Source organism: Thermochaetoides thermophila (genome assembly GCF_000221225.1).
Source record: "Thermochaetoides thermophila DSM 1495 unplaced genomic scaffold scf7180000011823, whole genome shotgun sequence".
NCBI classification, from domain to species: Eukaryota; Fungi; Ascomycota; class Sordariomycetes; order Sordariales; family Chaetomiaceae; genus Thermochaetoides; species Thermochaetoides thermophila.
This window is the reverse complement of record NW_006383039.1, coordinates 629,172-655,067: the sequence shown is the minus strand read 5'-3', so window position 1 is coordinate 655,067 and position 25,896 is coordinate 629,172. Positions and strand designations below refer to the sequence as shown.

Below are 25,896 nucleotides of genomic sequence, written 5' to 3'. Positions count from 1 at the left end.
CGCAGCGCTTTAGAAACGGGCCACTGCAGTTAATGCAGCCATCAGTTCATGCCTTCCGCTCAGGAACTCAGCCATCTGTCCCCTCCCGAGCGGCTCCCGAGCGGCCCGTCAGCCGGCATGGCCCATTAGCCCCCCAGTGTGACCAGTGTGACGCAGCGATTCTCCAGATTAACGCTCGAATTGGAAGTCACCCATCGATTTGCGCAGGCCCTCAACGACAGTGACCACTGGACGGGATCGGCACGCAAAAAAGTCACTTTGCAGTTTGCGCTAAGTAGACGCTAGCGAGGCAGCAGCAGGCAGAGGGAAATTTGTTGATGTGCATGCGGAATGTGACGGGGTTTCCTTCCATAGTTGGGGATGGAAGAATGGATAAGGACATGGACAAGTCAGCAAGCGTTGGCGCCGGTGGTATCGACATTGGCGACTAGGGGTGATTGTATGCATGTGAAAGTGCAGGAAGGAAGCATCCATCCCTCGACTCGACAGAAAAGGCAAGATCTAGTTCTCCGGCTGATGAACAGGGCTTGATGCTAACCCTGGCAAGAACAGCCCGACCCACTCCCAAGAAGGCAAGGACTTCTTTTTTTTTCCCCTCGGGTGGCTATCCTGCTCTCCTCTCAGTTCTCCGCATCCTCCAACGCCTACTTTGAATGCTCCTCATCACTGAAGTGGACCCGCTTTGCGATGGAATCGATGCCCGATCAAGCCCAACCAAACACTGGTGCTGCTTGGCCGGTTTGCTGGGTCTCTTCAATGGGATCGGCGTTGCGCCAGCGATGCAGACAAAGCGATGTCTGATTGGGCCATGTGTTTTTAGTGCCACTGCGTTTGGGCAGGGCAAGGGCAGGGCACGCGAGCGACACCGCTTGCTCGCCGCCCGCAAGCCGCAGACCGGCCATCGAGGCGAATGACGGCCGGAAGACTTATGATGGGGCACATTGGAGACTGCAGATGCAGGAAAACGTCTCCGCGAATGGGAATGGCGGAGGGGAATGGGAGATGGGGAATGGGCGAAGGGGGGGCATATTTAACCAAAAGGCGGATCCACGGGCGGTGACGGGTCCGTAAAGTCAAGAAGTTCTTCACCACCTTTCTAGAGACTGGAGTCTACAGATCAGACCAGACCGCCATCTCTGAATTCAGATCATGACCTAGGCTGGAGCTGACAGACACACACTCAAAAAAAAAACCACCCTCTGGTCATCAACTGGTCACGGCCAGTTTGAGATCGAATCAACAACATCCACACCACAATGAAGCTCATCAGCGTGCTGACTCGCGAGGTCGAGGAGTTCCACGACGACAAGGTCCCGCCCTACGCTATCCTTTCCCACGTCTGGGGTCCAGAGAATGATGAAGTCACGGCCCAAGACCTGCAGGGCATCGCCCAGCACCGCAAGGCCCAGCGCGAAGCCCGTCGGAACAACGCCCCTCTACTGACACAAGGCCATCACCACCATGAGCCGATCAGCGGGGTAAACGGCGTCAACGGGCATAGTTCGACAGGACGTCCGTCGCTCGACAGCACCGAGACCATGCGTTTGATGTTGCTGACTAGCATGTTAATGGCCTTTCGGGGGAAAACATCACCCAGCATCGGGAATAATCTTCTTAGGAACCTGCCTGCCCTGAAAGACACGACGAGCACGACGACGAACGGGTACTCCGAGTCCTACGAAATTGAGCGCGCGAATAGAAATGGGGAGAGTCATCACCAGCGGTACAGCAGTCTCGAAGTCCTCGCCCAAGCTGCAGCATCAGCTTCTACCCATCAATCCACTAACACTGGCCCCCATCCCGCTGAACTCAAGCCTGGCTACCAAAAAATTCTCTACGCAGTCGAGCAAGCCGAAAAGGACGGCTTCGAATACGTTTGGGTTGACACTGCGTGTATCGACCGCACCAGCAGCACCGACGTGTCTGAGGCCATCAACTCTGCTTTTCAGTGGTACTCGCGCGCAGGGATATGCTACGCCTATTTGGCCGACGTGCAAGCAGATGATAACATTGAGGGATATCGCACGTGGCTGGATCTGTTTAATATGAGTCGGTGGTTCAAGCGCGCGTGGACGTTGCCTGAGTTATTGGCACCGAAAAAATTGGTTTTTTATGCGAAGGGTTGGAAACTGTTGGGGACGAAGTCCAGTTTGGTGAAGCATGTGGCGAGGGTGACCAAGATTGATGAGGTGACGCTCATTGAGCCGAAATTGGTGCATAAGGCGAGTATCGCGCAGCGGTTGGCCTGGGCAGCAGGGAGGCAGGCGTCCAGGCCGGAGGATGTCGCGTATTCCTTGCTGGGCCTGTTCGGAATACACATGCCTATTGTCTACGGCGAGGGTGCCGAGGCAGCGTTCCAGCGGTTGCAAGAGGAGATTATTAAGCGTTCCGACGACCACTCCATTTTTGCATGGGGCATCCTCAACCAACTGCTAGGTCCCAAACCCCGGCATACAAACACCCTCCCTCCCTCAGCCCTCTGCCTCGACGAAGAAGCGGATGATGAAAGCGATGAAAATCTCGCCGGCGCAACCCCCATCCTCGCCCGCTCCCCTGATGATTTCGCCAATATGCAGTTCGTCATCGTCCCGCAATCTCCCGAAGTCAATGCCCCCGCCGGCGTGGCAGATTACTCTATGACCAACAAGGGCTTGCACATCACCCTGCCGCTTCTACCCGACCCCGCTGGGGGGGCACGATATGTCTTGGCATTGTTGCCCTGCCATTTATCGAGTGACCCGTCCCATCGGCTGGCGATTCCACTTTCTGTGACGGCTATTCCGAATGTTTATCTGCGCGTCAAGCCCGGCACATTGGGGGCCCCCTCGTCAGAGGCACTGCTTGTCCCCGTATCGGTGTTGAAAGAGGGGAAGTGTGAAAACAAGAGGATATACATCCCAAATGTAACGGAGCAAATTGCGAGACTCCGGCAGAGGGAGGAGATCATTTTCTTGCGGGCGACGGACGTCTTTTCGCCTGGGTATGAGATTGTCCAGGTATGTGGGTTAGGAGGGAAGTTTGCCACGTTTGATCGCAAGGCGAATGTTGTTAAGGTCGGGGCGGTGTCGGTCACGGGTGCTGGAGGCGCAGAGATGGATGAGGAGGAGGTGAGGAGGATGATGAGTAAGAATCGGGCGGCGTTGTATCGGTTGGTGGTGTGTCAGTTGGCCGTAGTGGCATTTTGGTCGCAGCATATCAAGTCTGGGTTTATTGCAAGGATTTTGGTGGAAGTCACGCCATCGGGGCAGGGGGGGCGGTGTTGGGTTGATTTGGCAAGTGATCCAAGAATTAATTCTCAGGATCAGATATGTGCGGAAGCACAAAGGTTGTGGGAGGATCCAGGGAGCGTAGATGTCACGATCCCAAGTTTGACTGGCTCACCCGGGGTGCAGATGGTCACGATGGAAATTGTCCATCCCGAACGGTATCAGCCGGGCGTGTCAGGGCTGGATTTGAGTGAGGGCGGTTGGAGCACCGTGCAGAGTGCTAAGCTTGGGGTATTTGATAATTGCACGTTTGTGGAGATGTGGGAGAGGGAGTATATGCGAACAGTACAGGCTAAGCTGGAGAGGAAGAAGAAGGGCTTGATGGAGCTGAGCATGACGAGCATGCTCTGGATGGCGCCGGATAAGGTCTAGGTTTTTGCGGAGATCGGTATGATGTTACGTTGATGAATGCCCGGGTTATGATATGGTTTTTCATGGGTCGGGTTTTTTTTTTTCTTCGTGTGTATGTTGGTATTTATAGAACTTGTATGGGCTGCATTGGGCTGGGTTGTCAGGGCATGAGTTTGTAATTTGTCTTTTTTTAAAGTGGTATAGCAAAGGGATGGACATTGTTGAAGCAAGAATGGAATTTAATGATATGTTACAGAGTTGCTCATATACCTATGTGGGCCAAATTTGCAAGACACAAGGTTTTCAGCAAACGAAAAATGCCGTGGAAAAGGACACATCATAAACATTACCATTGTGTCATCCTGTCCAGCGAGAAGCAGCAGTACAAGCTAGCGCCAAAGTCTAAAATCTTCCTTGCTCACTCTCAGTGCTTGCAGCAAGATATTGAGAGAAAGCCATGATAACGTCTTGTTTCAATCAAAGACAGTATCAAGTCCGAAAACAAATTATGGCACCGTGGCCTGGAATATACCAAGATCTATTTTACACAAAGTTTTACCAAACATGGAACTTCATCAAAGAGGGCAATGTTGTAACGGGTGACTTGGTCTGGTGCAGGCAGGGACCAACAATGGGTCAAATGGTTAGATGATGGCCACTGACGGATGTGGGGTGCACAGCGAAGTCAAGTAATACGTGTAATAATCTTTCCTGGTCCTCGGTGTCCTTGTGTTGGGGAGAGGAAAACCAAGAGAAATCCCTCATCGTGTCCCAGTAGCTTCCTTTATAAAATCCTTTTGCCCTTGTGAATACCTCGCAGTCTCCTGCAATCTTCAGGGGTTCCTCAGCGTGGCAAGGTTATCTAACTCATTCTTGTTACCACCTTATATTTCCCGGGCTCTACCAATCAGATATGTCTTTGCCCTTCCCAGCTCTTGTGTCACCGGTGTTATATATGCTGGCTGTCAGTGATACATCTTCTCCTTGGACTGCCGTGTCCATGTGACAATCACTGAACAAACATTAAACGGATACTTGGTTTCCTTTTCGATCATTACCTTACTCAATACTTTCACTTGAGGAGACATGTGCTGGAAGCACAAGCAGAAAGCGCACAGTTTAATACACATCCTGGACGAAGAAGAGTGGCTTGCCGCTGCGAGTAAATTCTCGAGAAGAGCGACGACTGTCCACCCGACTAGCAAGTTGAGATAAATGAGCCAGCTAAGATTGGTGATTGGTGCCCAACATTCATGCTGCTTAATCCACCTGATCACTGTTTCCACAACTCTTAAGCCTACCTGTTAGCTATGGACCCAGCTTGGGCGACTGTGAGGGAACATCTAAGGCTGGGCTGAGTGTCGTAATCCTTGAAGATGGATATGGCAAAAGAAAACTACGAGGGAAATGGGATACACTGCCCCTTGACTTTGTAGCGAAAAGCTTGACAATCCATGCTTGTGACGTGCTATTGTATGTTGCATCAAGTCCATAAAAGCATAAAACTAATGAACACTCTCTGATGTCTAGCTTAAAATAAGTTACTCCGACCAGGACAAAGACTACGTAAAGTGCATTGCGATTCTTTCTGACCTAACTGGATATCATGCAGATGTATCAATTTGTTCTTGCATAAACTGTCCAATATCCCAACCTGAAATTCGTCATGTTGCCACGCTGGCAGTTTTCTCGCAGTTCTCACAGAATTTCATGGCTAGTAACATAGCATTGATGTCATTGGAATCAAGACAGAAGAGTCTGCAGCATGACCGCTCTGACAACAACCCACCACAACCAACACAATCTGCACATCCATCATTTGTTATCACCAACCATGTGCAGATACGCCCCAGTCTACTACGCCTGTGGCTGTAAATACGCAATCTACAACATCCGCAAAGAGGAGTGCGATGTTTCCAAGGCTGGCAACAACTGCAAGACCGTGGACCTAACTGCTCTGCACTATATGACCGATAAATGCCCTAGTTGCAAGACCAAGAAGCCGGATAGTGACATATTATTCCACCGCCTATCAGGGAAGCATGGTTGGGTCTTCTGGGTACAGGGCAGGGATTGCTTCTTAAACTCCTAGAAAGGTAGGAAGGTGTTGCCGAGATGCAGTGATGGACTGATTGTGCTAGTTAGCAAGGAGCTTCACCTTAAGTAACTGCGGTAAGGTACAACTTTAAATTTTAACTTGAGCTGTACATGCCTGGAAGGTTACCTCCAGTGGTTAAGGAGATTTCAAACTAGTGCTTACTCCCAACCCTCTCTCCAAGTCATCTCTCTTTCCATTTTTGAGATAGTCAAAGTAGCCAAAGTTCCTGAAGGGCAATAGAGGTGGAGTTATAGAATCAGAAAAGAGGTGCGCAGAAATCCGGCTAACTGCCTATGCAGCCACTATCATGCCTTTATCCTGTTCACAAGAAATAATGGTCGCAGTCCTGAAACGTGGTGAATTAGCAGTCTTGAAACAGCCCCTGAACTGAAACCTTTCTTTGATTATTGCTGACTGTGAGAACAGTGTGCGACTCTTTGTCCTATTCACTATTGTTTGTTAAGCAGGGCTGTTTACCTATAGAGAACCAGGCTTCAAGCACTCTAAACTGCAGGTGTCACCTCCAAGTTCCTCTTCCTAACCTTCAACAACTACCATGATTCATAGCCCATACATTTACAAGCAATTGCAACTCCAAGCATATGCCGGCCCATCCAAACCCATCACATTTGCGGTCACCAACACCCCCTCCACAACACAATTCACATTGGAACCTACTTCCATCACAGTAACTGCAAGATGCTCGGCGGTGATAAGCAATGAGATCCTATCTATATAAAGGAGCAATGTTCCCAACGCAAGTCAATCGAGGGCACTGCGGCTGACTGAAGTTGGAGCCGAGTCCAAGTATAGGAATTGAGAGTCCGGAAAGGAGAAGGGGGCGGAATTGACAAGATACGGGGCTAGGGGCTTAGGAGTTGCTGCAGAATAGCTGCTGTAGACAATACAATGGTGGTGGTTAGGAATACCAAAAGGCTTTCTGTGTTACCTTTAGTTAAGTGAGTAATGGCAAAGTTTAGCGGTCAATCGGAGGGTGTCGGACAGGGAAAGGAGGATGTTGAGTTTCAGGACGTTGTGAATAGAGGGGGGGCTATGTTCTGTAAGTATTAGTATGCACATAGTTATTTAGTAGAGATCCAGCCTTGCCGAGGGTTTCTGGCAAAAACCTGATTCTGCTGTCCAAGATGACATGACCGAACGTTGCAACGCTGCCTCTCATAGAGCTTCCCGCCCGTCGGCAATTACTGGAACAGCCCTTCTCTTAAGGTTTAAATACCGCCGATCATAACACCGAGCTGACACGAGCCATTCCTGGGATCGAAGAGCTGATTCATTGACCTGTGTATCATGCAGAAGTGGTATGACTCCGTGGCAAAACCCAGCCAACCCAACCAGCCCATGGTGAAGTATCGTCCGTGTCCTCCTCGTCTATAGCGGAAGACTATTACCGGTCAACAGAATCGTTTGTCCCTCGAAACCCCAAGCGCCAAAAACCCATCACTTGCCCCAGTAACCCTTCACATGACAACACCAGCGTTGCTGGCAATACGGGGCCACAGCTCAGCAGCCTCCTTGCCAACAGGGCCAGTGATGGCCGACCCCTTCATCTCACCCTTGGGGTTGACAATCTGCAGACGTTAGCCATCCCTCTATTGAGAAATCATCAGGTGGAACCAGCAAAGCCGCCCCAAGCAATACGTACCACACCAGCGTTGTCCTCGAAGTAGAGGAAAACACCGTCGAAGCGCTTCCACGGCTTGGCTTGGCGGACGATGACGGCGGGATGGACCTTCTTCCGCAGCTCAGGCTTGCCCTTCTTGACGGTCGCCATGACCATGTCGCCGACACCGCCAGCGGGCAGGCGGTTGAGGCGAGCACCAGCACCCTTAACGGCGATGATGTACAGGTTGCGGGCGCCCGAGTTGTCGGCACAATTCATGATAGCGCCGCTGTTCGTCGCGAGTTAGCGTCTCTCGGAAGCAATTCTTGGCTAGGCAGTCGGGGAAGGCTCTATCTAGGAAACGTTAGGTGGGTTTTCACGTACACAGGCAGACCGAGGGTCATCTTGAGCTTGCCACCGGGGGCACCGCGCCTATTTTCGACATCTGGTCAGCAAGAGGGGCCAAAATAAGGAATTTTTCTGCGATTCCTCGATAGCTTCCGCTGGCCATTCCCTCGCAATGTTTTTGGCTCATCCTAGTTTCCTCTTCTTACTCCCCTCAATGCAGCCCGTGCGGCAGCGTTTCGTTCGAGAAGGCCGGCAGGCGCTTCGGAAATCGCAGACAAGCATCACGGCGCGCTCGACTCACTTTTGCTTGGCCATTGTGACTGTCTGATTGCGGAAAAGGCGACTTGACGATAGGTCGAAATTTCGGGAGACACAAGGGCAAGTATGGAAATTGGCGGCACCTCGCGATAATTTTTGGTGTGGATCGGAAACCCTACTTGGGTGGTCAGTGCTTTCACTTGGCTGCAGTGGGCTGTGGGTAGTCACGTGGGGCAGACCCTCAAGACCCTAACTAGCAGTCAGGATACCATGTGTGCCCCACCGTTACCATCGTCGATACCAGCGACATAGGCGCGAGAGCGAACTCAGGTCATCAAGCAGTCTATTGTTTGGTATCAGTTCATTTTCACTCTTAATGCAGTATGCTACTAACAACACGCAGCTCGCCCTTTGCCTGGCAGCTGGTGCCCTCAGCCTCGACATACTTCAACGGCCGGTAAACCGGATATCACATCTGCTCTTGATCCAGCATCCAACTCACCGACGTCCTCAGGAGTCCCTTCTGCCGTTGCAACGCCCTCCTCAACAGCAGCCTGAATTACCTTCTGAGCAACTCGCAAACTTACCTCACGCACATAATTCACACCTGGCAGCAAGGGTGCAGTGCCGTCCCACAGTGCAGGGCTCAGCTCGACCATTCTCCACAGTCGCGATGAGCATCTTGTCAGTGATGAGCTTTGCTCGTGCAAAACAACGCCAAGGCCTATGCCTGGAAAGAGAATGTTGTTATTGCATTCTGCCAACTCGAGTTAAACCTCCTTTTCATATGTTTTCCAAGGACCCCTGACCGGTTTGAACGGGCTCCCCGTCGCTACCAATGCCTTGCCGTTTTGTCCAGCGGAGCAAGTGTTTGGGTACTGCCTCGTGCAGCCGTGTTAAGTTGGAGAGCGAAAGGATGATTGGCCCTCCTTCCCTCCTACCATTGCAGGAACAATATCTTCGGTGAGGGTCCTGAGCACAGTGGATGTGCCTACCAGAATGTTCGGGTTATCCTGTTTGACTGCCTCAAGGAAGTCGGATTGCTCGCGATTCCAGCTCGAGCGCGCGTATACCTTCTGAGCCTCAGATATGTCTTTTGTCTTGTCACTCAGGAGCCCGGGATTGTCGACGAGCCTGTTTACATGGTGAGTAACTGGAAGGTGTCGAAGTGTAAGAAAAGGTACATACCAAATCTTGTTGACGGCTGCTTGCTCTCTCAGCTTGCTCATGATGGCATTAACAACCTGATCGGCGATTCCAACTCCTGCTGTCCCGGCTCCAAACACAGCCATGCGGGTGTCTCTTAGGCCATTTTCGTCACATGCTGTCCGGCAATCATGGCAGCAATGACACATCCCGTTCCCTGGATGTCATCATTGAGGCATGGAATTCGCGGCCTCCACTTTTCTACAGGACGTCTTGCCGTTGATATTGAGCATGTATCCTCCCATCCAGCAAGGACACCCCTTGCCGTATCCAACGCCAAATCTTCAAAGTATATACAAGCCTTTAGATATAGCCCACTCGCCGATGTGACAAGGGTGTCGAGGAACTGGTCGTATCTTGCTCCCAGGACTCGCTTCTCCTTCAGATCTAAGTACGAAGAATCGGCAAGGAGATCCTTATTGTCGATGCCTCAATCGAGGACTACGGGTAACACGCGGTTCGGGTGTATCCCGCCGCAAAAGGTCATGGGAACGAGCTTTGCGACAGATATGAGGATGCCACCACAGCCTTGATCGCTTATGCCGAGGATTTCTTCGCCGTCTGTAACTAGGATGTAGTCGATATCTGCTGTCCCCCACAATGAGAGATCATGGTGTATTCGGTCAATCTCGTTGATGTTCAAGTAGACGCCTTCGAGACTTCTGAAGATGCGCGAGTAGTTCTGGATAGCGTCACCTTCTGTTGGCGTGTACACTACTCTAAACATCTTGAGGTGGTCGAGCAGAAACTACTTCCCAGAGTCACGACACATCAACATATGCGACCAACGTCCTAAAACTACGAAGTCAGTCTTACCTTGAAGTAAAGCACAACATTCTGATCCTTCAAGGACATCAAGAACATGTTCTTCGCCAGATCGTCCGATGCTTAGAATCCCAGAAAAGCGCATGCTGGAAAATTATGTAGATCAAGTTTTTGAAAGCACGAGCATGCCGCATTTCGGCTGATCTCCTGGAAAGAGGTATGACGCGTCGAGGAACAGCGGGACGAGCTAGAAAGACGCATCCAGCCAAGAACCGTTTGACATTCGCCCAGTCATGTCTGGAAGATTTCCAACCAGTGACAATGTGCAGACTTAACAGTCTGCACATTACAAGACAAAAAGGACAACTGTGAACTACGAGAAATGTCGGGCTAATTGGAGCCTCGCCTCTGGGGAGAAAGCAGAGGCGCGGACTATGACGACCCAGGAATTTGTTATTCTTGCAGCAAGCGAAACGCCAACCCCTTCCGGAACCCAACACATGACGTGCCAGGAGCAAGAAGGCTCTCCGAGGGAGGGGCTCATTGACGGCGAGCGGTTGGTGAAGGATCGCTGCGTGGTTATTTACAAGATGACTTTTGACACTTGAAGCGTGGGCTCATCTGAGGCCCAAAAAAGAGGATCGGCTGTTCACAGAGAAACGCGCGTTGTCCCTACCTTAATAAAATTGCCAGGAGAATGTGCCAGCTACACCAGCAGAGGCACCGGCATTGAGGGTTGACATTCTTTGGCAGTGTTACTCGAGGGTCTGTCACGAAGGTTTGTTCGTGGAACAGCTCAAGGAAAAATTTTGCCGGATAGGGTTTTAACGGAAGTCTTGGCGCGACGGCCTGTGTGGGTCCTCGGCTATCATGTTGGGCCGATGCCAAGGCCGGCCGCAAGCAGGTTAGTATTGATATTCCCAGCCCAGGCACAAGCCCTGAAGCAAGGGTTTCTGCGGGGGGCTGGGAAGACTGACGCTGGGCAAACTCAACATGATCCTTCCTCTCATATCTGCTCATATCAGTCAAGTTTTCGGGACTTACTGGTATGTACGACCATACACAGTGGAAAGTACGGCATCGCGTCCGCTTTGCCCCAGTTAACCCACTGAGGGCCCGGTCAGTAGTTGGGCCGGTGACGACCAGCGAAATCCGGGTTGGACGTGATTATGAACCTTTTATTCTAGTATATCTTTCACCTGTTTTTATTTTTCCAAATTTCAGGCAATCTGTTGGAGTTTGTTTGCAGAAATTCCCGACCATTAGCTGTGGTGTGACTGTGCTCCAGATGTCAGTACGGTATCTTGCAGTCTGCCCGCCATGATATGGCGACGTTTCGCAAATCTCACTGTGCCGCCCCAAGATGGGCGAAATTGCCAAGAGCCGCATGAAACACGGCATCGAGATTTCCGGCCAGCTTATCGTGGGTTACACACGGGAAGTGCCGCTGTCAAACTCAGGACAGTTGCAACACCGCGATCTCGTCTTGTTTTGTACCAGTCTAAAACCAGACTTCAGATGACCTCTACAGTGAAACCGGTGCCTTGAGATCCGAGACAACACTCAGAAGCCCGGGTGGCGATAGTGACATGTCACAAGGGTCGAAAAGCCCTCCTCAGATGCGTGCTGGATCCTGGAGTGTGGGGTAGTAGTTCGCCAAGCCATACCAAGAACGCCACGTCTTTAGCTTCCTTGCACATCCACGTGGATGCCCCACAAGGCTGAACGTGCTGGACCAACGTCTTTTATGCCGATTTCTTCATCACGTCACTGATTCATGAAAGACCCAACGTTTGTGACTGACATTTGACACCAGACAATCATCTGAAACTTTGTGGTTCCTGCCTGGAAGTATTCCAACAGTTTTAACGGTCCTCTGCGTCCCGATCCGGCTTTCCTCGGCCTCTACCCTCACAATGCCGAAAGACCGGTCTAGGTCTCGACTCTCTCTTCGCGATGTTACAGCTGAAAGCAAGGCACACACTACGCGATGTTGGTGGGCCTGAAAAGTTCTTTGAGACGTGTGTGATAATCGAGACAGCTTGGAATAGAGACCCCTGATGGGACTACTTTGTGCTGATGACCCTTGGCGCTTCAAAGTCTTCTCTGACAACTCTAAACCTGGCTTCATAATGCCGTTGTTCCGATCACGATGTCACCGAGTGGGCCGTCCACTTGCCGAACATTGCGGTGTTAGTGCTGACATGAAACTTAGGCGCGCAGTCTATCAGTAAATAGAGACCCCTGATGGGACTACTTTGTGCTGATGACCCTTAGCGCTTCAAAGTCTTCTCTGACAACTCTAACCTGGCTTCATAATGCCGTTGTTCCGATCACGATGTCGCCGAGTGGGCCGTCCACTTGCCGAACATTGCGGTGTTAGTGCTGACATGCAACTTAGGCGCGCAGTCTATCAGTAGAGTCTGAGACGAATGAAAACTTGTAACCAAAGCATCCACTGATCTCCTACTCTCCGGCAGCATTGTGGGGATGTCGAGCCAACATGATGGAGGAAAAGCCGCTTCCGACAAAGCTATCTTGCTCCCTGCCTTGCAAAAGTCTCAGGAAGAAGTCGCAAGAGGTCGACATCCAGCTCGTCTTGACGATGGACGAGGTGCATAAATATCAGCCATCTTCCTCCTCGTCCATGGTTTTCCTCTCCTCATTGGCACAGTTAGCCAACAGGTTCTCAACCATTATTCATCATCGTCTTTACTTTTCCCAGGACCTGGTGTCCCTTCTTCTCTGTCTCAATTTTGGTGCCGTCTGGACGGACACTCCTTTCTCAATACTCCTTCCATCTTCCCTTCGTTGAAGCTGTGCTCAACTCCTTCTTCCAACATGGTTCAGCTTGGCCACGTTGTAAGCAGCCTGGCGCTGTCTCTCGTTGCCGTCCAGGCTGCCCCTCACCTTTCCTCCCGGCAGAACCTTCCCGACCCTGCCGGGGAGAAAAACATCGGCAACGGCGCCGGTATCCAGTTCATCGGTGGCCAGTGCCTTGGCGCTGCTGACTGTGCCTCAGGCTGCTGTGCTATCCTCCCCCGCGGCGCCGAAACCATCGGTGTTTGCTCTGGAGTCGGTGCCCAGACCCAAGCTGGAAAGCAAGGCTGTGGTTTCGAGGCTGCTGCTTTTGGCGGAGGAGCTGCTGCCGGCAACACCAACAACAATGATAATAACGCTGGCACTGGCACCAACACTGGTAATGACAATGGCGCCGGTACAGGCGGTCGCCGCCGCGGCCGCGGCCGCAACCGCAACAAACAACGCGACACATCTTCCATCCAGGCGGCTGCAGTCCCAACTCCTCGCACCAACTCCCTCCTCGGCACAATTGGCCAAATTGTCGGTGCCATTAGCCGTCCTCCCCCGCCTCCTCCCCGCGTCGCCCGTCCTCCTCCTCCTCCTCCTCCTCGCGTCGCCCGGCCTCCTCCCACCCCCGGCGGCGCTCGTGCCCCTGCCTTCCCGGCTGCTCCTCCCCCCCCGCCTCCCCGTCCCGGTATTAGGAACGCCGAGGCTGCGCTTGCTTCTCCTGGGAATACACAGACTGCACCGCTGCCGCCAAATGGGAATGCGGTCCGTCCTCAGCGGGGGCAGAATGGAGTCCCCTCTCCCCCTCTTCCTGGCAGTAACCAGGCCGGTAACAGGAATACTCCTGTCCCGGGAAACCGGGGTCAGGTCTCTCCTTCCCCGCCAACCAACAACAACCAGAACATTTTCCCCGTCAACAACGGACAGAACGTCCCTCGTCCCGGTGGTACTCAAAACGGTGTTCCCCCTGCTCCTGGTGCCCAAGCTGGTAACCGGAATGGCGTCCCTCCCCCTCCCCTGCCGCCAAACATAAACCGCCAGGTTGCCACCCCCGGTGGCCAGGTTAACGGTCAACGTCCTCCTGTAATCGTCGGCGCCGGCGATGGAGCCAACCGTGGCGGTGCTGCCCCCCCTCCTCCACCCCCTCCTCAGGTTGGCGGCAATCGGGGCGGTGCCGTTCCTCCTCCTCCGCCGCCTGGTGGTCAGGGAGGTCGGGAGCCGTGGAGCTAAGGGGTTTGCTCGTGATGGGAATTGCTGTTGTGAAGTGGTGGGAAGATGATAACGATGCATTCATTAGATGCAGACATAAAGTTAACCAGAACGCCGATTGGATTGGTATTGAGAGATGGGTCGTTATGAAGTAGATACTCTCCCTAATGCTACTATATGAGGTTGCCCTGACAGCTCCAATGTTTGCCGCTGTTCCTGATGTGATGAAAAGGTCGATCAACCCAGTATGTAGAGGGACTGATCAAGCATCAAATCAAAGCGTTTAATCCGAAACTTGCGATGGAGGATACTGAACCCACTTCCGGCTTTGATAACTTTGATCGAATGGAGTTTTGGAGATGAAAGCATGCAGTATTTATAGAGGAGAAAGCCAAGACAGAAATGTTGCGGGTTCCTGGACGAAACTGCGCAGGAGAGAGATACAAGTACGATAGAATGGAAGCGGAGCCCTAAGACGAGAATCTTGGGATTAATTCCTTTCTTTTCCTCCGACCTCGTGAACAAGCCAGAGAGGTTTGCTCAATCATAATCAGAAAGGCCCCATCAATTAAAGTTTAAACCTAATCTCACAGTCAACTATTCATTCACGGTGCCTTGACAAACCCAGTCGTGGGCCTGACATCGTTAAACGGCACGGGATCAGCCTTCTCCACCGCTTCGTCATCCTTCTGAACAATACTCTCAGACGCCTCACACCAATTGTGATTCCCCCGGAGGATTGCCGTCCTTATTGATTCCTTCAATTCTATCAAATTCCTCGGAGAGCCGAAACGCCGGCAATCAGCTCCAAACACATGGGCATTGGCGAGGATGAACACCTTTAAGTCGTGTCGTGTGCACCCGCTAATCTGCCCGCAATACAGAAAGAGCCGTAAAAATGCCTTGGTTTTTGTAAAAGTTCGACGATCTCTTCAGGGGCCATCGTCTGGCCAGGACTCTCGTAAGGTCGGCCGTGGCCTTGTTAAAACACATGGTGGAATGAAGAAACATTTCCCTCCATTTTTGGGGCTTCTCTTCCAGCATTCGCATCTTGGTTTGCCATATAGCCCCCAATCATCCTGAGCACCCGGCGAGATAGTCGGTGTTAAAAAATTAGCCCCAAACTCGTGTGAACTGTGAGGTTTCCCTGGAGCCCCTGCTCCTGGATGGTATAGTGGAAAGAAAGTAGAAGAAAAGTCTGGAACGGAAGATGCGGTCATGCCGGTCGGTTGGGTCTTATCCTTGAGAGTGACATTATAGATACGCAAACTTGCGTGACAGGCTCCGTCGCCGTGAAAACGGTGGCTTCAGTGCTTAGCGCCTGCTCTGATTTCGTGGGTCAAAGAACCTGACGATGAACGGAATGGTAAAGCGGGCTGTCGCAGTTTTGTCAGCGTTTGTCACAAAGCCATGGAGCGAATTAAGATAAGACTTGACCTCCATTATTTTCCTGAGGCAAAATAAACGAGGACATGATGACTTTACGAAGTCGTTGATGAGAAGCTCAGGTGGGACCTTGAGGAGGAATGGAGAACATGCCCTGTTTGGGTCCCCGCCCTCTCATCCCGCAGGCTTGGCGTTGTGGGACTTCATGTGGGAAACTCTTGGCAAATATGACGTCATCGGATCCGAAGTGGGCTGCTTCAACGTTGGTCATTTCCTTGGCTTGACGAAATAACCATTGAGGATGATCTCTTTGTGTGAATGGGCCGAATTAGGCCAAAATGTAGTTCGAACAACTATCAAGAGAGAGTAAGCCGATAGGATTCTATATCAAGATTATTACAAACATCTCCGCAGTTGGAAGGTCTCATCTTTAAGCAGTTTGTCAAGACAGCACACTCTGGGCAGGTGGTAGGTGGTGCCAGAGCAGACTTGAACGAATATAGAATTGAAGGTATGCAACTATGCATGACTATATTAACTTTTAAGAAACATCAACAATAGTGGTATATATTTGATCTAAATACACAAAAGCCAAAACTCGAGATCGAGAACCCAGGGATCGAAGTAAACTATGCAGAGTTAGCACGCATTCCATCGCTCGAGATTATCAAGAGATGTAGCAACGTACCGATCTTCTTGAGGTACCATTCCCTCATCACGAAGTGATCAATAACATCTGGCCTGATTGCTTCGCGCTTGTCCTGGGTTTCAATGCACAGAAACCCAGGCTGTTGAGCCCTGCGCGAGTGAATAGGGTTAAAAAGGCGCCGAAGCCTGCCGCCGTAGAGACGGTCCTGAAAGATCCCCTGCCAATTAGGCAGGCAGCTCTTTTCGGTACCGTACTTCCCAGCTAGCAATCCTAGGAGGGTGTCCACAAGCTGAGTGGCGAGGCTCACCCCGATAAAAAAGATCACCCTGCGAACGTCGTGAACGCCGAGCGGCGTAGCGCCCCCATTTTCAGATTGGGCTCCAGCTTGGTCCCAGGCAAAAAGGGCGGTCTCAATAGCCTAGTTGGTTGTTAGAAGAGTGGTTAAATATGTAAACAGAACATAGAAAGACGCACGTGTCGCCGTAGGAAGACTGATACCTCCGAGCTGGGTCTCCAGGTTAAAAAGCGAGACAGCTCGCTCGAATCATGGCCCCACACAAGCGACCAAATTTGGACATCCCTCTGCAAGGAGTCCGTGATGTATACCTTGGCAAAGTTCTCCCTAAGCCGTAGCAGGAACTGCTGGACGATGGCCTTGGGTCCAATCTGGTAGACGACGGGATCCTTGATCTCCTCCGGAAGCTCCTGGACCATCATGGTTAGAACCTTCCGGCCGCGTGGACACGCTAGAATGTCCATCGCCAGATTGACCGCTGGCTGAACGATCCAGGATGCTCTTTCAGTCGTAAAGGTGAACGGCGGCGTATTTGGCGTTCTCAGGAGCTTGAGCTTGACGTCCTTGAAGCCCACAGACTGCCAGCGCAAGAAGCATTGGTCGGGGAGGGGTTCTCCAGGTTCCGAGCCCGAACGCCATGCCAAGATAGTGGCGGTCTCGGAGCTTGAGAGGCGGCACTCAGGTTCAGGTTCGTGTTGGGTAACTGCTAACTCGGTGTTCATGGTCCCAAAAGAAGTCGACTCGGGCTCGTTGTCTCAAAGGAAGTCGGACCCAATATTGAGATGTTTGATTTCTTTCCGTAGTTCGAGGGAGAAATCCTAACTGGCAAGCGACAGGATTTAAATGTCCATTTTTGAAGTGTCTGCATACACTCAGCGAGACCATGACGCTTGTATTGCAACGTACGCTGTAGTGCTGTAGTGTCATACTTGCAGCGCTGTTGACAAGCCTGCAAATGCTGTCTTTGTTGACGTTGTAAGCTTCTGAAAAAATGAGGGCATACAAGGGACATAGTGGCCAGCTCAGCGCGTTATCTAAGTCCCATTATTGCAGACGCGCTTGTTAGTAATCTTGTGAAGATACCCTGCGCACAGACTTCACGCAGTCTCACAAGCCAGAAGAGAGTTGGGCGTTGTACGACGGTCAATAACCTCCTTGGCCCTTTTAGACACTTGCTTGGTAAGCACGTATGCCAGTGCCAGTCCGGTGACCAAGGAACATATTGGATGTGTCGTAACGGAAGAGATCTGGACTTGAAAGATGTCAGTGCTTGCGCCCCCATTCGCTCATTGTTTGGATGTGTTTCTGGCATTATGAACTGAGACGGATGTCGGACTCAAAGACATCGTAAAGCGACTCGAGAAGGCAAACAACGCGTGGAGGGAGAAGGGCTGGATTAGATCATAGCCTGGGAAACAAGACTTCAACGTCGAAAACAGCACTTGATGAGGGAAATATATAAAGCAATGATCAAACAAAGCGAGGGTAAGTAGTAGTAGGAGAAATATGCATATGATAGCAGATTAGAGGAGTGAAAGCAGAGGATGGCACATCATCGGCATCGAATGCTGAATGTCCTGGGTTAGGGTCGCAAGCAGCGGAGCCCATAATCCTGAGCCAAGGGCCCAGGGCTGCCTGCACCCTCATGACGAGAATACCCAATTGGTGGTAATCCATTTGAGTTAAGCCAAATGCATGATTCTAATGAGTAGAATCACCAGCCGCTCGCCTGTTAGAGCCCAAGACCACGGCCGCGAAATCTCTCATCGAAAAAAAAAAAGCGCTCTGTTCGGGTACATAACCCTCCCTCCCGGGGCCCAATGTCGTATCGTGATGCCTCAATTACCCACTTAAAGCCTTTGCAACATCTCAAGTAGTCGATTTGAAGGCATTGATCCTCATCTTGCCTTCACCTTGGCTGTGGTTTCACGATCTTGTGCCTTCTGCACGACACTTATGCAGCGCTGACTTGGACGTTGGAGGTTGGTTGGTGCCCTAAAGACCCCACCTGGGCTGGCCAACCCCACCCTCCATTTCACCCCACCATCAAGCGATTGACTCTTGTTCACAGGCCGCTGTGAGTATTTGTGGCCTGGGCGGCTCCACCTGCTGGCGCCCTCGGTCACTGCCAGCCCGCCAGTCCTCCAACCGGCACGCTCAAAATTTTCCGGGAGAGTAAATACCACTGCACCGCAGCACACCTAGCGGCCCTACCGCCTTCTTAGATTTCAGTTACCCCTCCACTTCTGCCCTCTCTCCGCCTTTCTTCTCGCTCGCTTTTTGCACAAAATCTCCAAGTCATGTCTTGACGCCCACATTAGTGAACAGAATTGAGATCGCCGCGATCTCTCCTCTTGCTTTTTCTCGAAGCGGCCGTGAACCACCCATCATGGCCGCTCCCGGTAATTTCCCCGCCACAGCGATGATGCTGGGCGCGGGCGCAATGCCGGCTTTCGCCATAGCGCGCAAGCCCCTCGGGTGCGTGGCTTTGCCCGGCGTCGGCCCGCTCAAGCCCATCAACGAGGTCTTTACATCGTTCTACCACGATCTTCTCGCCATCCCAACTGCCGACCCCGCTGTCGTTGCCGTCAAGCCTGTCGATCCTGTCTCGTCTAAGGTTCCCTCGTCTCCGGTTCTCTCCACTCACGCTGTTTCTCCGGCCCCCGAGCCTGCTGTCGACGATGGTCTCGAGGCTGCCAAGGAGGCCAATGCTCCTCAAGAGGAGGCATTGGCCCAGCAGCTTGCTTCGGACGACCCAGTAATAGGTCAGGCTGTCGTTGATCATGTTGTCTCAACGTCGGATGCAGTAGAACAGGTCCAGTCTTCCGAGGATATCGTTGTCAACCATGCCGGTACCAAGTCAGACGATCCTGCTGTTCCAGTTGCCAATGGCGTTTCAGTCAATGAAAAGGAACTTGTGGCGCCTCTAGAAGAGACTACCACGGCTGAATCGATTCCGGTTGACACGATAAAGGATGATGCTGCCACGGCTGAGGATCAACAACCTGTCGAGCCAGTCGAGGTCGAGTTAACTCTTGTCGTGCCCGCTGAGGAAACGGTCTCTGCCACAGAAACTGTCTCGGATGCCAAGGACTCTGCCGAACTCGTTCAGGTTGATGCTCAACCTGTAGTCAAGTTCAAGGCAGTCGAAGAGCTTGTTCCTGCTGTTGAGGATTCTTCTGTCGACGTCTCTGAGCGTGCCCAGGTTGATGCCCAGACTGCAGTTGAGACCGAGTCTGTTCTTGAGGTCACTCGTGATGTCCCTGTCGAAAATATGACCTTCGAAGCGGCAGCTGAGGAGAGCGCTCCCGCAGAGGAACTACAGCCTGAGGTTAAGGAAACTGTGCAGGTCAACATTTTTCCGGTCGAGCAGGATGCCGTCACTGAGGTCAGCAAGGGCACTGTCGAGGAACCCGTCAAAGAGGCTACCGAGGTCAAAGAGACTCCTGCTGCTGTCGCTTCGGATGCCCCTGTTGAGTCTTTCCCGGTTGTTGAACCTGAGGTCCCTGCACAGGAAGCTGAGACTGTCACTAGCGAGTTGGAGAAACCGGTTACTGTTGAGGATGCTGCCCAGGTAAAGACTGCTAAGGCCATCCCCCATGTCGAGAAAACTTCCGTCAGAGAAGTTCCTGTCGATGTTTCCACCGGGGTTCCCATCGAGAATGCTGTCGAAACTCCTGTTAAAGTTCCGGTTGAAGCTCTTGTCCAGTCTGCTGTCGAAGTCCACGTTGAGGCTGTTACCGAAGCTCCGGTTGAAGAAAGCCCTGTCGAGCAGACTTCCATCGAAGCTCCTGTCGAGGAGTCTGCGGTTGCTGAATATCCGGCTTCCACCGTTGAGTCGACTCCCAAGGCTGATGTCCCTGCTGCTGATCCCCAGCCGGCCGTTGTGGAGACCAAGAACGCTGCTGTTTCAACCGAGACCGTCTCTACTGTTGCTGATGCTGCTCCGGAATCGGCCGAGGATGTCATTGCTGCTATCACCGAAGTGCCGAACCAGACAGTGCCTGTCAGAGAGATTCCGACTCCAGCAACCCAGGAATTCATTGGCGATGCTACCCCCGAAGCTGAGACCCGCGAGGCTGAGATTTCCGCTGCTGCCAAACCTAGGGTTGTCACCGAGGAGGTTGTTGAGACCCTTTCTTCTATCGTTGAGGAATCGGTTTCTCCGATCGTCGAGGTTTCTGCCTCTCAGATTGAGCCTGTCTCCAAGGAAATTCCTGAGGTCGCTGTCGAGCCTGCTGAGTCCACCGTTAGCGAAGCGTTTGAAGCCATTGAGGCCTCGGTTACTGTTGAGCAGGATGCTCCTGTTGATGTCTCCTTTGAATCTGAGGTTCCCATCGTCGAGGTTGAGCCCGGCACAAGCGAAACTGTCAAGGTTACTGCTTCAGCTGAGGAATCTGTCGCTGACCCTCAGAACGCCCCTTCTGTTGAGACCGAGCTTGTCGCTGCCGAAACCGAGATTCTCGCTGAGACTCAGGGAAATCCTACTGCTAGGGCTGAAGCTGTCGTTGAGGAAACTGTGCAGGATGCCGCTGTTCCCAAGATTGAGAATTTGTCTGCTCTCGACGCCAAATATGACGCCGAGGCTCCGTCTCAGAAGATAGTTAAGGTTACTCAGTTTGCGGTTGAGGAGACTACAGTCACAGTTGAGGAACAGGAGACTACCGAAACTGGTGCTCCTACTGCCGCTAATGAACCGGTCCAGCCTGTCATCGGGGATAGGATTGAGGGAACAGCTCAGGTTACATCTGAAACTGAGCAGAATGTCGCCGTTGGGGCCTCTGAGAGCCAGACCGAAGCCAGCACTGAGATCGAGTCTGTCCCCATCACCGAGAACATGGAGACTGCTGCCGAAAATGCCACCGAGACTGTTACTGAAGTTGCCACTACGTTTGAGTCCCAGAAGCTCGATGTCGAGCCCACGTTTGTCGTTCCTGTTTTGCCTGTTATCCTCGAGGATGATTTCGACGCCGCCGTCTCCACGAACTTCGACTGCGAGTTTGAGCGCTTCCTAGTGGACGCCGAGGCATGGTTCGTCCCGCAACTTGTCAAAAATGGTAGCAACAAGTCAGAGCGCGACTCATCCCAGAACGTTGATTCTGCTCTGAACGTCCAGAACCTCCGTCTCGAGAAGGCTGCTCGCTCGCTCACCCTCACTAGTCCCATCCTCCCCGCTTCTTCCCCCTCTGGCTGCAGCACCCCCGTTTCGGTCTCGAGGCCCACTACTCCCGGCCCGGCTGCGGGTGTGAGGAAGGCAACGATGGGTCACTCCCTGCAATCGCGGAGCGCCTCGTCCAGTAGTACTGCGTCGAGGAGCACTGCTTCGGCCGCGCTATCGCCTTCCTCGAGGAGTACTACTTCTCCGGGGACGCCGATTAATGAGGTTATTGAGCCGTTGACGGCGGTGAAGAAGGGGGCTGTGGTCCAGCAAGAGAATGCCTTGGAGAGCAGGGATTGAGGAATTGAGCGCAAACTGACGTCTTAAAATTACCGATATCGCAACTTGAGTTTTCAGCCATGGCCCCTAACGACCCTCAAAGCATTGGACGTTGGCGTCATGTCCTATGGACATGATGGACACTTAAGCAGAATTCACACACGACACATGTCCTTCGAGAGCTTCGAGGGCATCCAAGATCTTTATCATACATGCACTCATTCAAATACAAGATTATTGTCGCAAGCGGATGTGCCGTCCTAGCACCTAGCCCAGCAATCGAGAACTAGAGCGACAAGCCTAGACCACCATGGGATCCTGGAATGTATACCCAGGGCCGATACTGTTCCAGAAACATTGGGGGGTGGTCACCCTGCAGCATTACAACATTACGAATGCCTAACACTCAGTCGAACCGCATTGTGTACGAGACCTCTGAGTGGAGGTTCTTGGTTAAGTGTGGCTCAATTCGTAAGCCATGCAATTGGGCGGCTGTTAGCTTTTACGTTTCGCAAGTTAGGGGCTTGGATTCTTGTATACATTTCCTTCGACCATTGACCTAAATTTATGGATGTGGGAACTGACTTCCAATGCGATTGGATGGATTGGTCACAGAACATACCCAAAGTACATCCCCCATGCTTTTGTCTCGCATTTGCATCTGGATGGGCGTTTTGTCTAGAAGGGACATTGTCTTTCTGGTTGCACTTTTGTGGTCACACCACACTGCGACTAGCCACTGACGGCTGGCTTGGGGCCCTGATATGCTTGGTATGGGACCAACTTCAGCATTGTCATCAAAAAGCATCATTATCATCATGAGCACCTTCAACCCCCCTACGTTTTTGCTTGTGGACGATGGATACATGTATTATGGATGGATGGCTGACGGCCCCCTTTGGATATAAATCAGGAACAATGTCATTTTTCATGACCTCATGAACGACTAGTTGAAATGGAACTTGAATATTATTGATAACAGCGGAATCATGACAGGTCTCTATATCCAAACGAAAATGTTGTATCGTGTACATATTCAGGGGTGTCAGGCGATTGCCACCAAGATGCCATCCATCTCACTTCAACTCTTTACCTTCTATACATTCCCGAGGATTGGGTATCATAATGATCACATTGTCGATCTTCACTCAAAAACAGCTGCGGACTCGGACTCAAGCTTGGCCTTCTTAGCTGGTCTGTCACTTTCTTCTGGCGAGAGCGAGGACGACCCTTTACTGGTACCGCGCCGCCGCATGCGAGGCTTCTTCAACACTCGGGTATTAGTCCGGCATTGTTCTTTGACGACTCTGCGGATAGTGCTTTTCCTGTTTTGTGGGAGACAATGTCGTCAGTCTTGGGTCACGAGGTCGTTCGCCTTAAATCTCTTCAGGCACCAGGGGATGCTTTAGAGCAAAGCCAATGAGCTTGGTCCCTCGTGATATGGGATGGCGCATGGTATTGTAGAAGAACATGTAGGATTGGGATCGGGGTCAGAGGTGGGGTTGGAGTGGTGGAAGAGGCACTTACAACTGTCGGCGGGTACGTTCAATCCCGGGGTCGTAAAGTGATGGGTCATGGTCATGGTCATTATCACCGTCAGAGTCGTAGGTCGCGGCGATGGATAGTGTGCTGCTGGTGCTGACGGATGGTGAACGGCAGTGGATTTCGGGGTGAGACTGAACCAGGTCGAGATCATATTTGGAGTCGACCTCTATACTGTGACGGAGCATATCGGCGGCGAGATGGTCGTCCTCCTGGGAGAGGTCTGCCAGCTCACAGCCGAGAGGATCGTTGGGATAGGGCTCGAACTCCATGGGCTCGAGAGGGATGTTGGAGAAGAAAAGTTGTTCGTGCCGTTCGGGAGTCGTGAGATAGTGCTCTAGGGCGGGGCGCTGGGGGTAATGGTTGGCGAGGGACAAAGTGTTAATGATACGTTCAGACGAAGAGGAGACGGATGAGACCACAGGGCTGGAGGAGCCAGAAGGGCTGTGGCTTGGGTTGAAGACTGACTGGTCTGGTGTTGGGAGGAACTCAGTTGGGAATGGGTTGGAGTTGAAAAGTTGACTGAGGGAAAAGGGTGTCAGTATTTCGGCTTTTGCTGAATAACTGCTCGGGCTTCTTTGTAGTAGTCATCGGCCCTGACTTCTGGCTACTGGGGACAAGCCTACCTCTCGCCCCAGGTATAGAGACCGACAACGCTAGACTCAGACAGGCTCATGGTCTCAACATCCTGTGCTGCAGGATCGAGAAGGGGAGTTGCATCTTGAGGGTTGGGGGCTAGACCCAGGAAGTTAATCGAACTGGGGTGCATGCTAGTGTTTGCGTTATGTGTTGGTGTGTGCGTGCATGTGAACGTTCTGCAGATTGAGGATGATGTGTCTTGATGAGAGTAAGAATATTGAAAGAGCTGGTGGAAAGCTTCCCATATATAAATTTAGAATGTCCCTTGAAACACCCAACAGGGAGAAGGGCCTCGACCTATGTGAGACTATCGCCTCCACAGGTGCACGTTGCTTATTGCCTTGATTATTCATTAAGTCATTTCTATTGCTAGGGGGTTGTGAGTTCCTCCAGTAGGATCGCCCCTTCTGGCAAATCCTAGTTCCCCTCGCGATCCCCTCAGCCCATGTGATGTGCGTACTTGCATACATTCTCCTATGTGGTGCATGTTACATGCTCACCTGGCCCGGATTTAACCTAATACACAACGGCTGAGAAACTGACCATTAGTTATAAGTGGGTCAAAGGGGGAGTGTTAGGTGTTGCACCCCTTTGGTCATACAACCATCACACCGCCTTTGAAACCTTAGACATTCCAACAGATGCTTCAGCTTACATATTGCCTTGGAGTCAAAGCATGCTTTAAACTCTTCTACTATACGGAAAACTCTAAAGTACAAACGTAAATCTTATACTCACTTGTCATACTTTTTTCCAAGCTGTTTAGTGACATTGAATGCAGATTATACCTCTTAAATCGAAGTCTAAGGATGCTACAAGAGATCGTGACTTGCATGTTGGCAGAATCCTGAACCTCTCATTGGCTAATTGTGGACGGCATGCCAATTGCACCACCAAAGGATCGATCCACGCCTGCTCGCAGTTTTCCTATCAACAACTAAAGAGAGTGACCTACACAGCCAAAATTCAGCCTAAAGCATTACTCTGACCGGGCGTGGACGTCCTCCCATATCTACTCAGAATAGGGATTGACTCGGAAGGCTGAACCACCCCCGCAGGCCGAGAACTGGGCCCGCACGGAGGACCGAGCCCACGAATTTGGGTAGAGTGGGCCCTTCTAGAAAAGGTTCCTCGGGTAAGTATCTCGTATGTAAGAATGTATTATGTAGTAATTGCATACGTGGAAGAGTGGAACTTATTAGTTATGATGTCAGGTTGTGGGTGAGCGCAATGCTCTTGCTGTACGTGGCACAGTACTCTCTTCAATGATAGCTTAAGTTCAATATAGTATACTGTTGTATCAAGAGCCGTGGATCGGATTTTGTTGGATCGATCACGCTAATGCAGCGAAGTACCTCTTAGCAAAATATCACCTATACTCTGAACTTAGGGTTCTGTGATTTAGGATAGCTTTTGCTGCAGGTGTGTACTTATTGTTACAGAGAGACATGGACTTTCTCGAGTACTTAGGCAAGGAGATAAGCTTCCAGCATGTACCTATTTGCTATTTCGTTACACGTTCAGCCTTGCTCTCGGGCTTAACTGAATCCATGCACACTCGCCCTACCGCCCCCTCACCTGCATTTTGCCTGCCGTTACGCCAATGACGTTACGCGGAAGTAATCCAAGATCTTTCAACGAATGCCCTGGCATACGAACACTTGCCGAGCCGTATCCTGTTTGTCTAGGTCCAAACAAAGATGGCCAATGAGACAGTAAGTTGGAACGGCATGTGGAAATGCCCGAACCTGCGCCCAAGGTCTACGAACCGTCCCGTTGGGTTGCCCCCGGCTGGGTGCCTTTCTTTTTCTGCACCTTGTCCAGCTTGGCAGTCTTGTCCAGTCTTTCGGGTACGGGCTAGAACCATATCAACAGAGATCAAGATGCGTTCTGCAGCATCCAGCTTTCCTTTTTTGTTGACGTACATTTTTCCTACATATTGCAACACGAATGCTGCTGATAAAATGTTAGGTAATGGTAAGTGTATGCCGCTGCCTTACTTCGGGTGACAGAGTACG

At 51.6% G+C, this 25,896-nt stretch overlaps 7 protein-coding genes across 7 annotated transcripts; 3 read left to right on the top strand and 4 right to left on the bottom strand.

Annotated features, from left to right (window-relative positions):
• Window positions 1-1,256: 1,256 nt before the first annotated feature.
• On the top strand, window positions 1,257-3,638 carry CTHT_0074450 (uncharacterized protein; the record flags this gene model as incomplete). Its single annotated transcript, XM_006697634.1, has 1 exon — window positions 1,257-3,638. The coding sequence occupies one exon, from the start codon at window positions 1,257-1,259 to the stop codon at window positions 3,636-3,638; it is 2,382 nt and encodes a 793-aa protein (XP_006697697.1).
• Window positions 3,639-7,193: 3,555 nt separating this feature from the next.
• CTHT_0074440 (60S ribosomal protein uL14) lies at window positions 7,194-7,999 on the bottom strand (the record flags this gene model as incomplete). The annotated part of the gene is made up of 4 exons (XM_006697633.1): window positions 7,194-7,304; window positions 7,379-7,625; window positions 7,721-7,768; window positions 7,986-7,999. The coding sequence occupies 4 exons, from the start codon at window positions 7,997-7,999 to the stop codon at window positions 7,194-7,196; spliced, it is 420 nt and encodes a 139-aa protein (XP_006697696.1).
• An 839-nt stretch (window positions 8,000-8,838) lies between these two features.
• Window positions 8,839-9,875, bottom strand: CTHT_0074430 (uncharacterized protein; the record flags this gene model as incomplete). The annotated part of the gene is made up of 4 exons (XM_006697632.1): window positions 8,839-9,076; window positions 9,131-9,266; window positions 9,359-9,535; window positions 9,674-9,875. 4 exons carry the CDS (start codon window positions 9,873-9,875, stop codon window positions 8,839-8,841), a joined length of 753 nt encoding a protein of 250 aa, XP_006697695.1.
• Window positions 9,876-12,754: 2,879 nt separating this feature from the next.
• Window positions 12,755-13,951, top strand: CTHT_0074420 (uncharacterized protein; the record flags this gene model as incomplete). Its single annotated transcript, XM_006697631.1, has 1 exon — window positions 12,755-13,951. The coding sequence occupies one exon, from the start codon at window positions 12,755-12,757 to the stop codon at window positions 13,949-13,951; it is 1,197 nt and encodes a 398-aa protein (XP_006697694.1).
• A 1,941-nt stretch (window positions 13,952-15,892) lies between these two features.
• CTHT_0074410 (uncharacterized protein) lies at window positions 15,893-16,982 on the bottom strand (the record flags this gene model as incomplete). The annotated part of the gene is made up of 3 exons (XM_006697630.1): window positions 15,893-15,945; window positions 16,005-16,383; window positions 16,572-16,982. 3 exons carry the CDS (start codon window positions 16,980-16,982, stop codon window positions 15,893-15,895), a joined length of 843 nt encoding a protein of 280 aa, XP_006697693.1.
• A 1,667-nt stretch (window positions 16,983-18,649) lies between these two features.
• On the top strand, window positions 18,650-21,718 carry CTHT_0074400 (uncharacterized protein; the record flags this gene model as incomplete). The annotated part of the gene is made up of 1 exon (XM_006697629.1): window positions 18,650-21,718. One exon carries the CDS (start codon window positions 18,650-18,652, stop codon window positions 21,716-21,718), a length of 3,069 nt encoding a protein of 1,022 aa, XP_006697692.1.
• A 1,123-nt stretch (window positions 21,719-22,841) lies between these two features.
• On the bottom strand, window positions 22,842-24,008 carry CTHT_0074390 (uncharacterized protein; the record flags this gene model as incomplete). The annotated part of the gene is made up of 3 exons (XM_006697628.1): window positions 22,842-23,022; window positions 23,225-23,761; window positions 23,866-24,008. The coding sequence occupies 3 exons, from the start codon at window positions 24,006-24,008 to the stop codon at window positions 22,842-22,844; spliced, it is 861 nt and encodes a 286-aa protein (XP_006697691.1).
• Window positions 24,009-25,896: the final 1,888 nt, after the last annotated feature.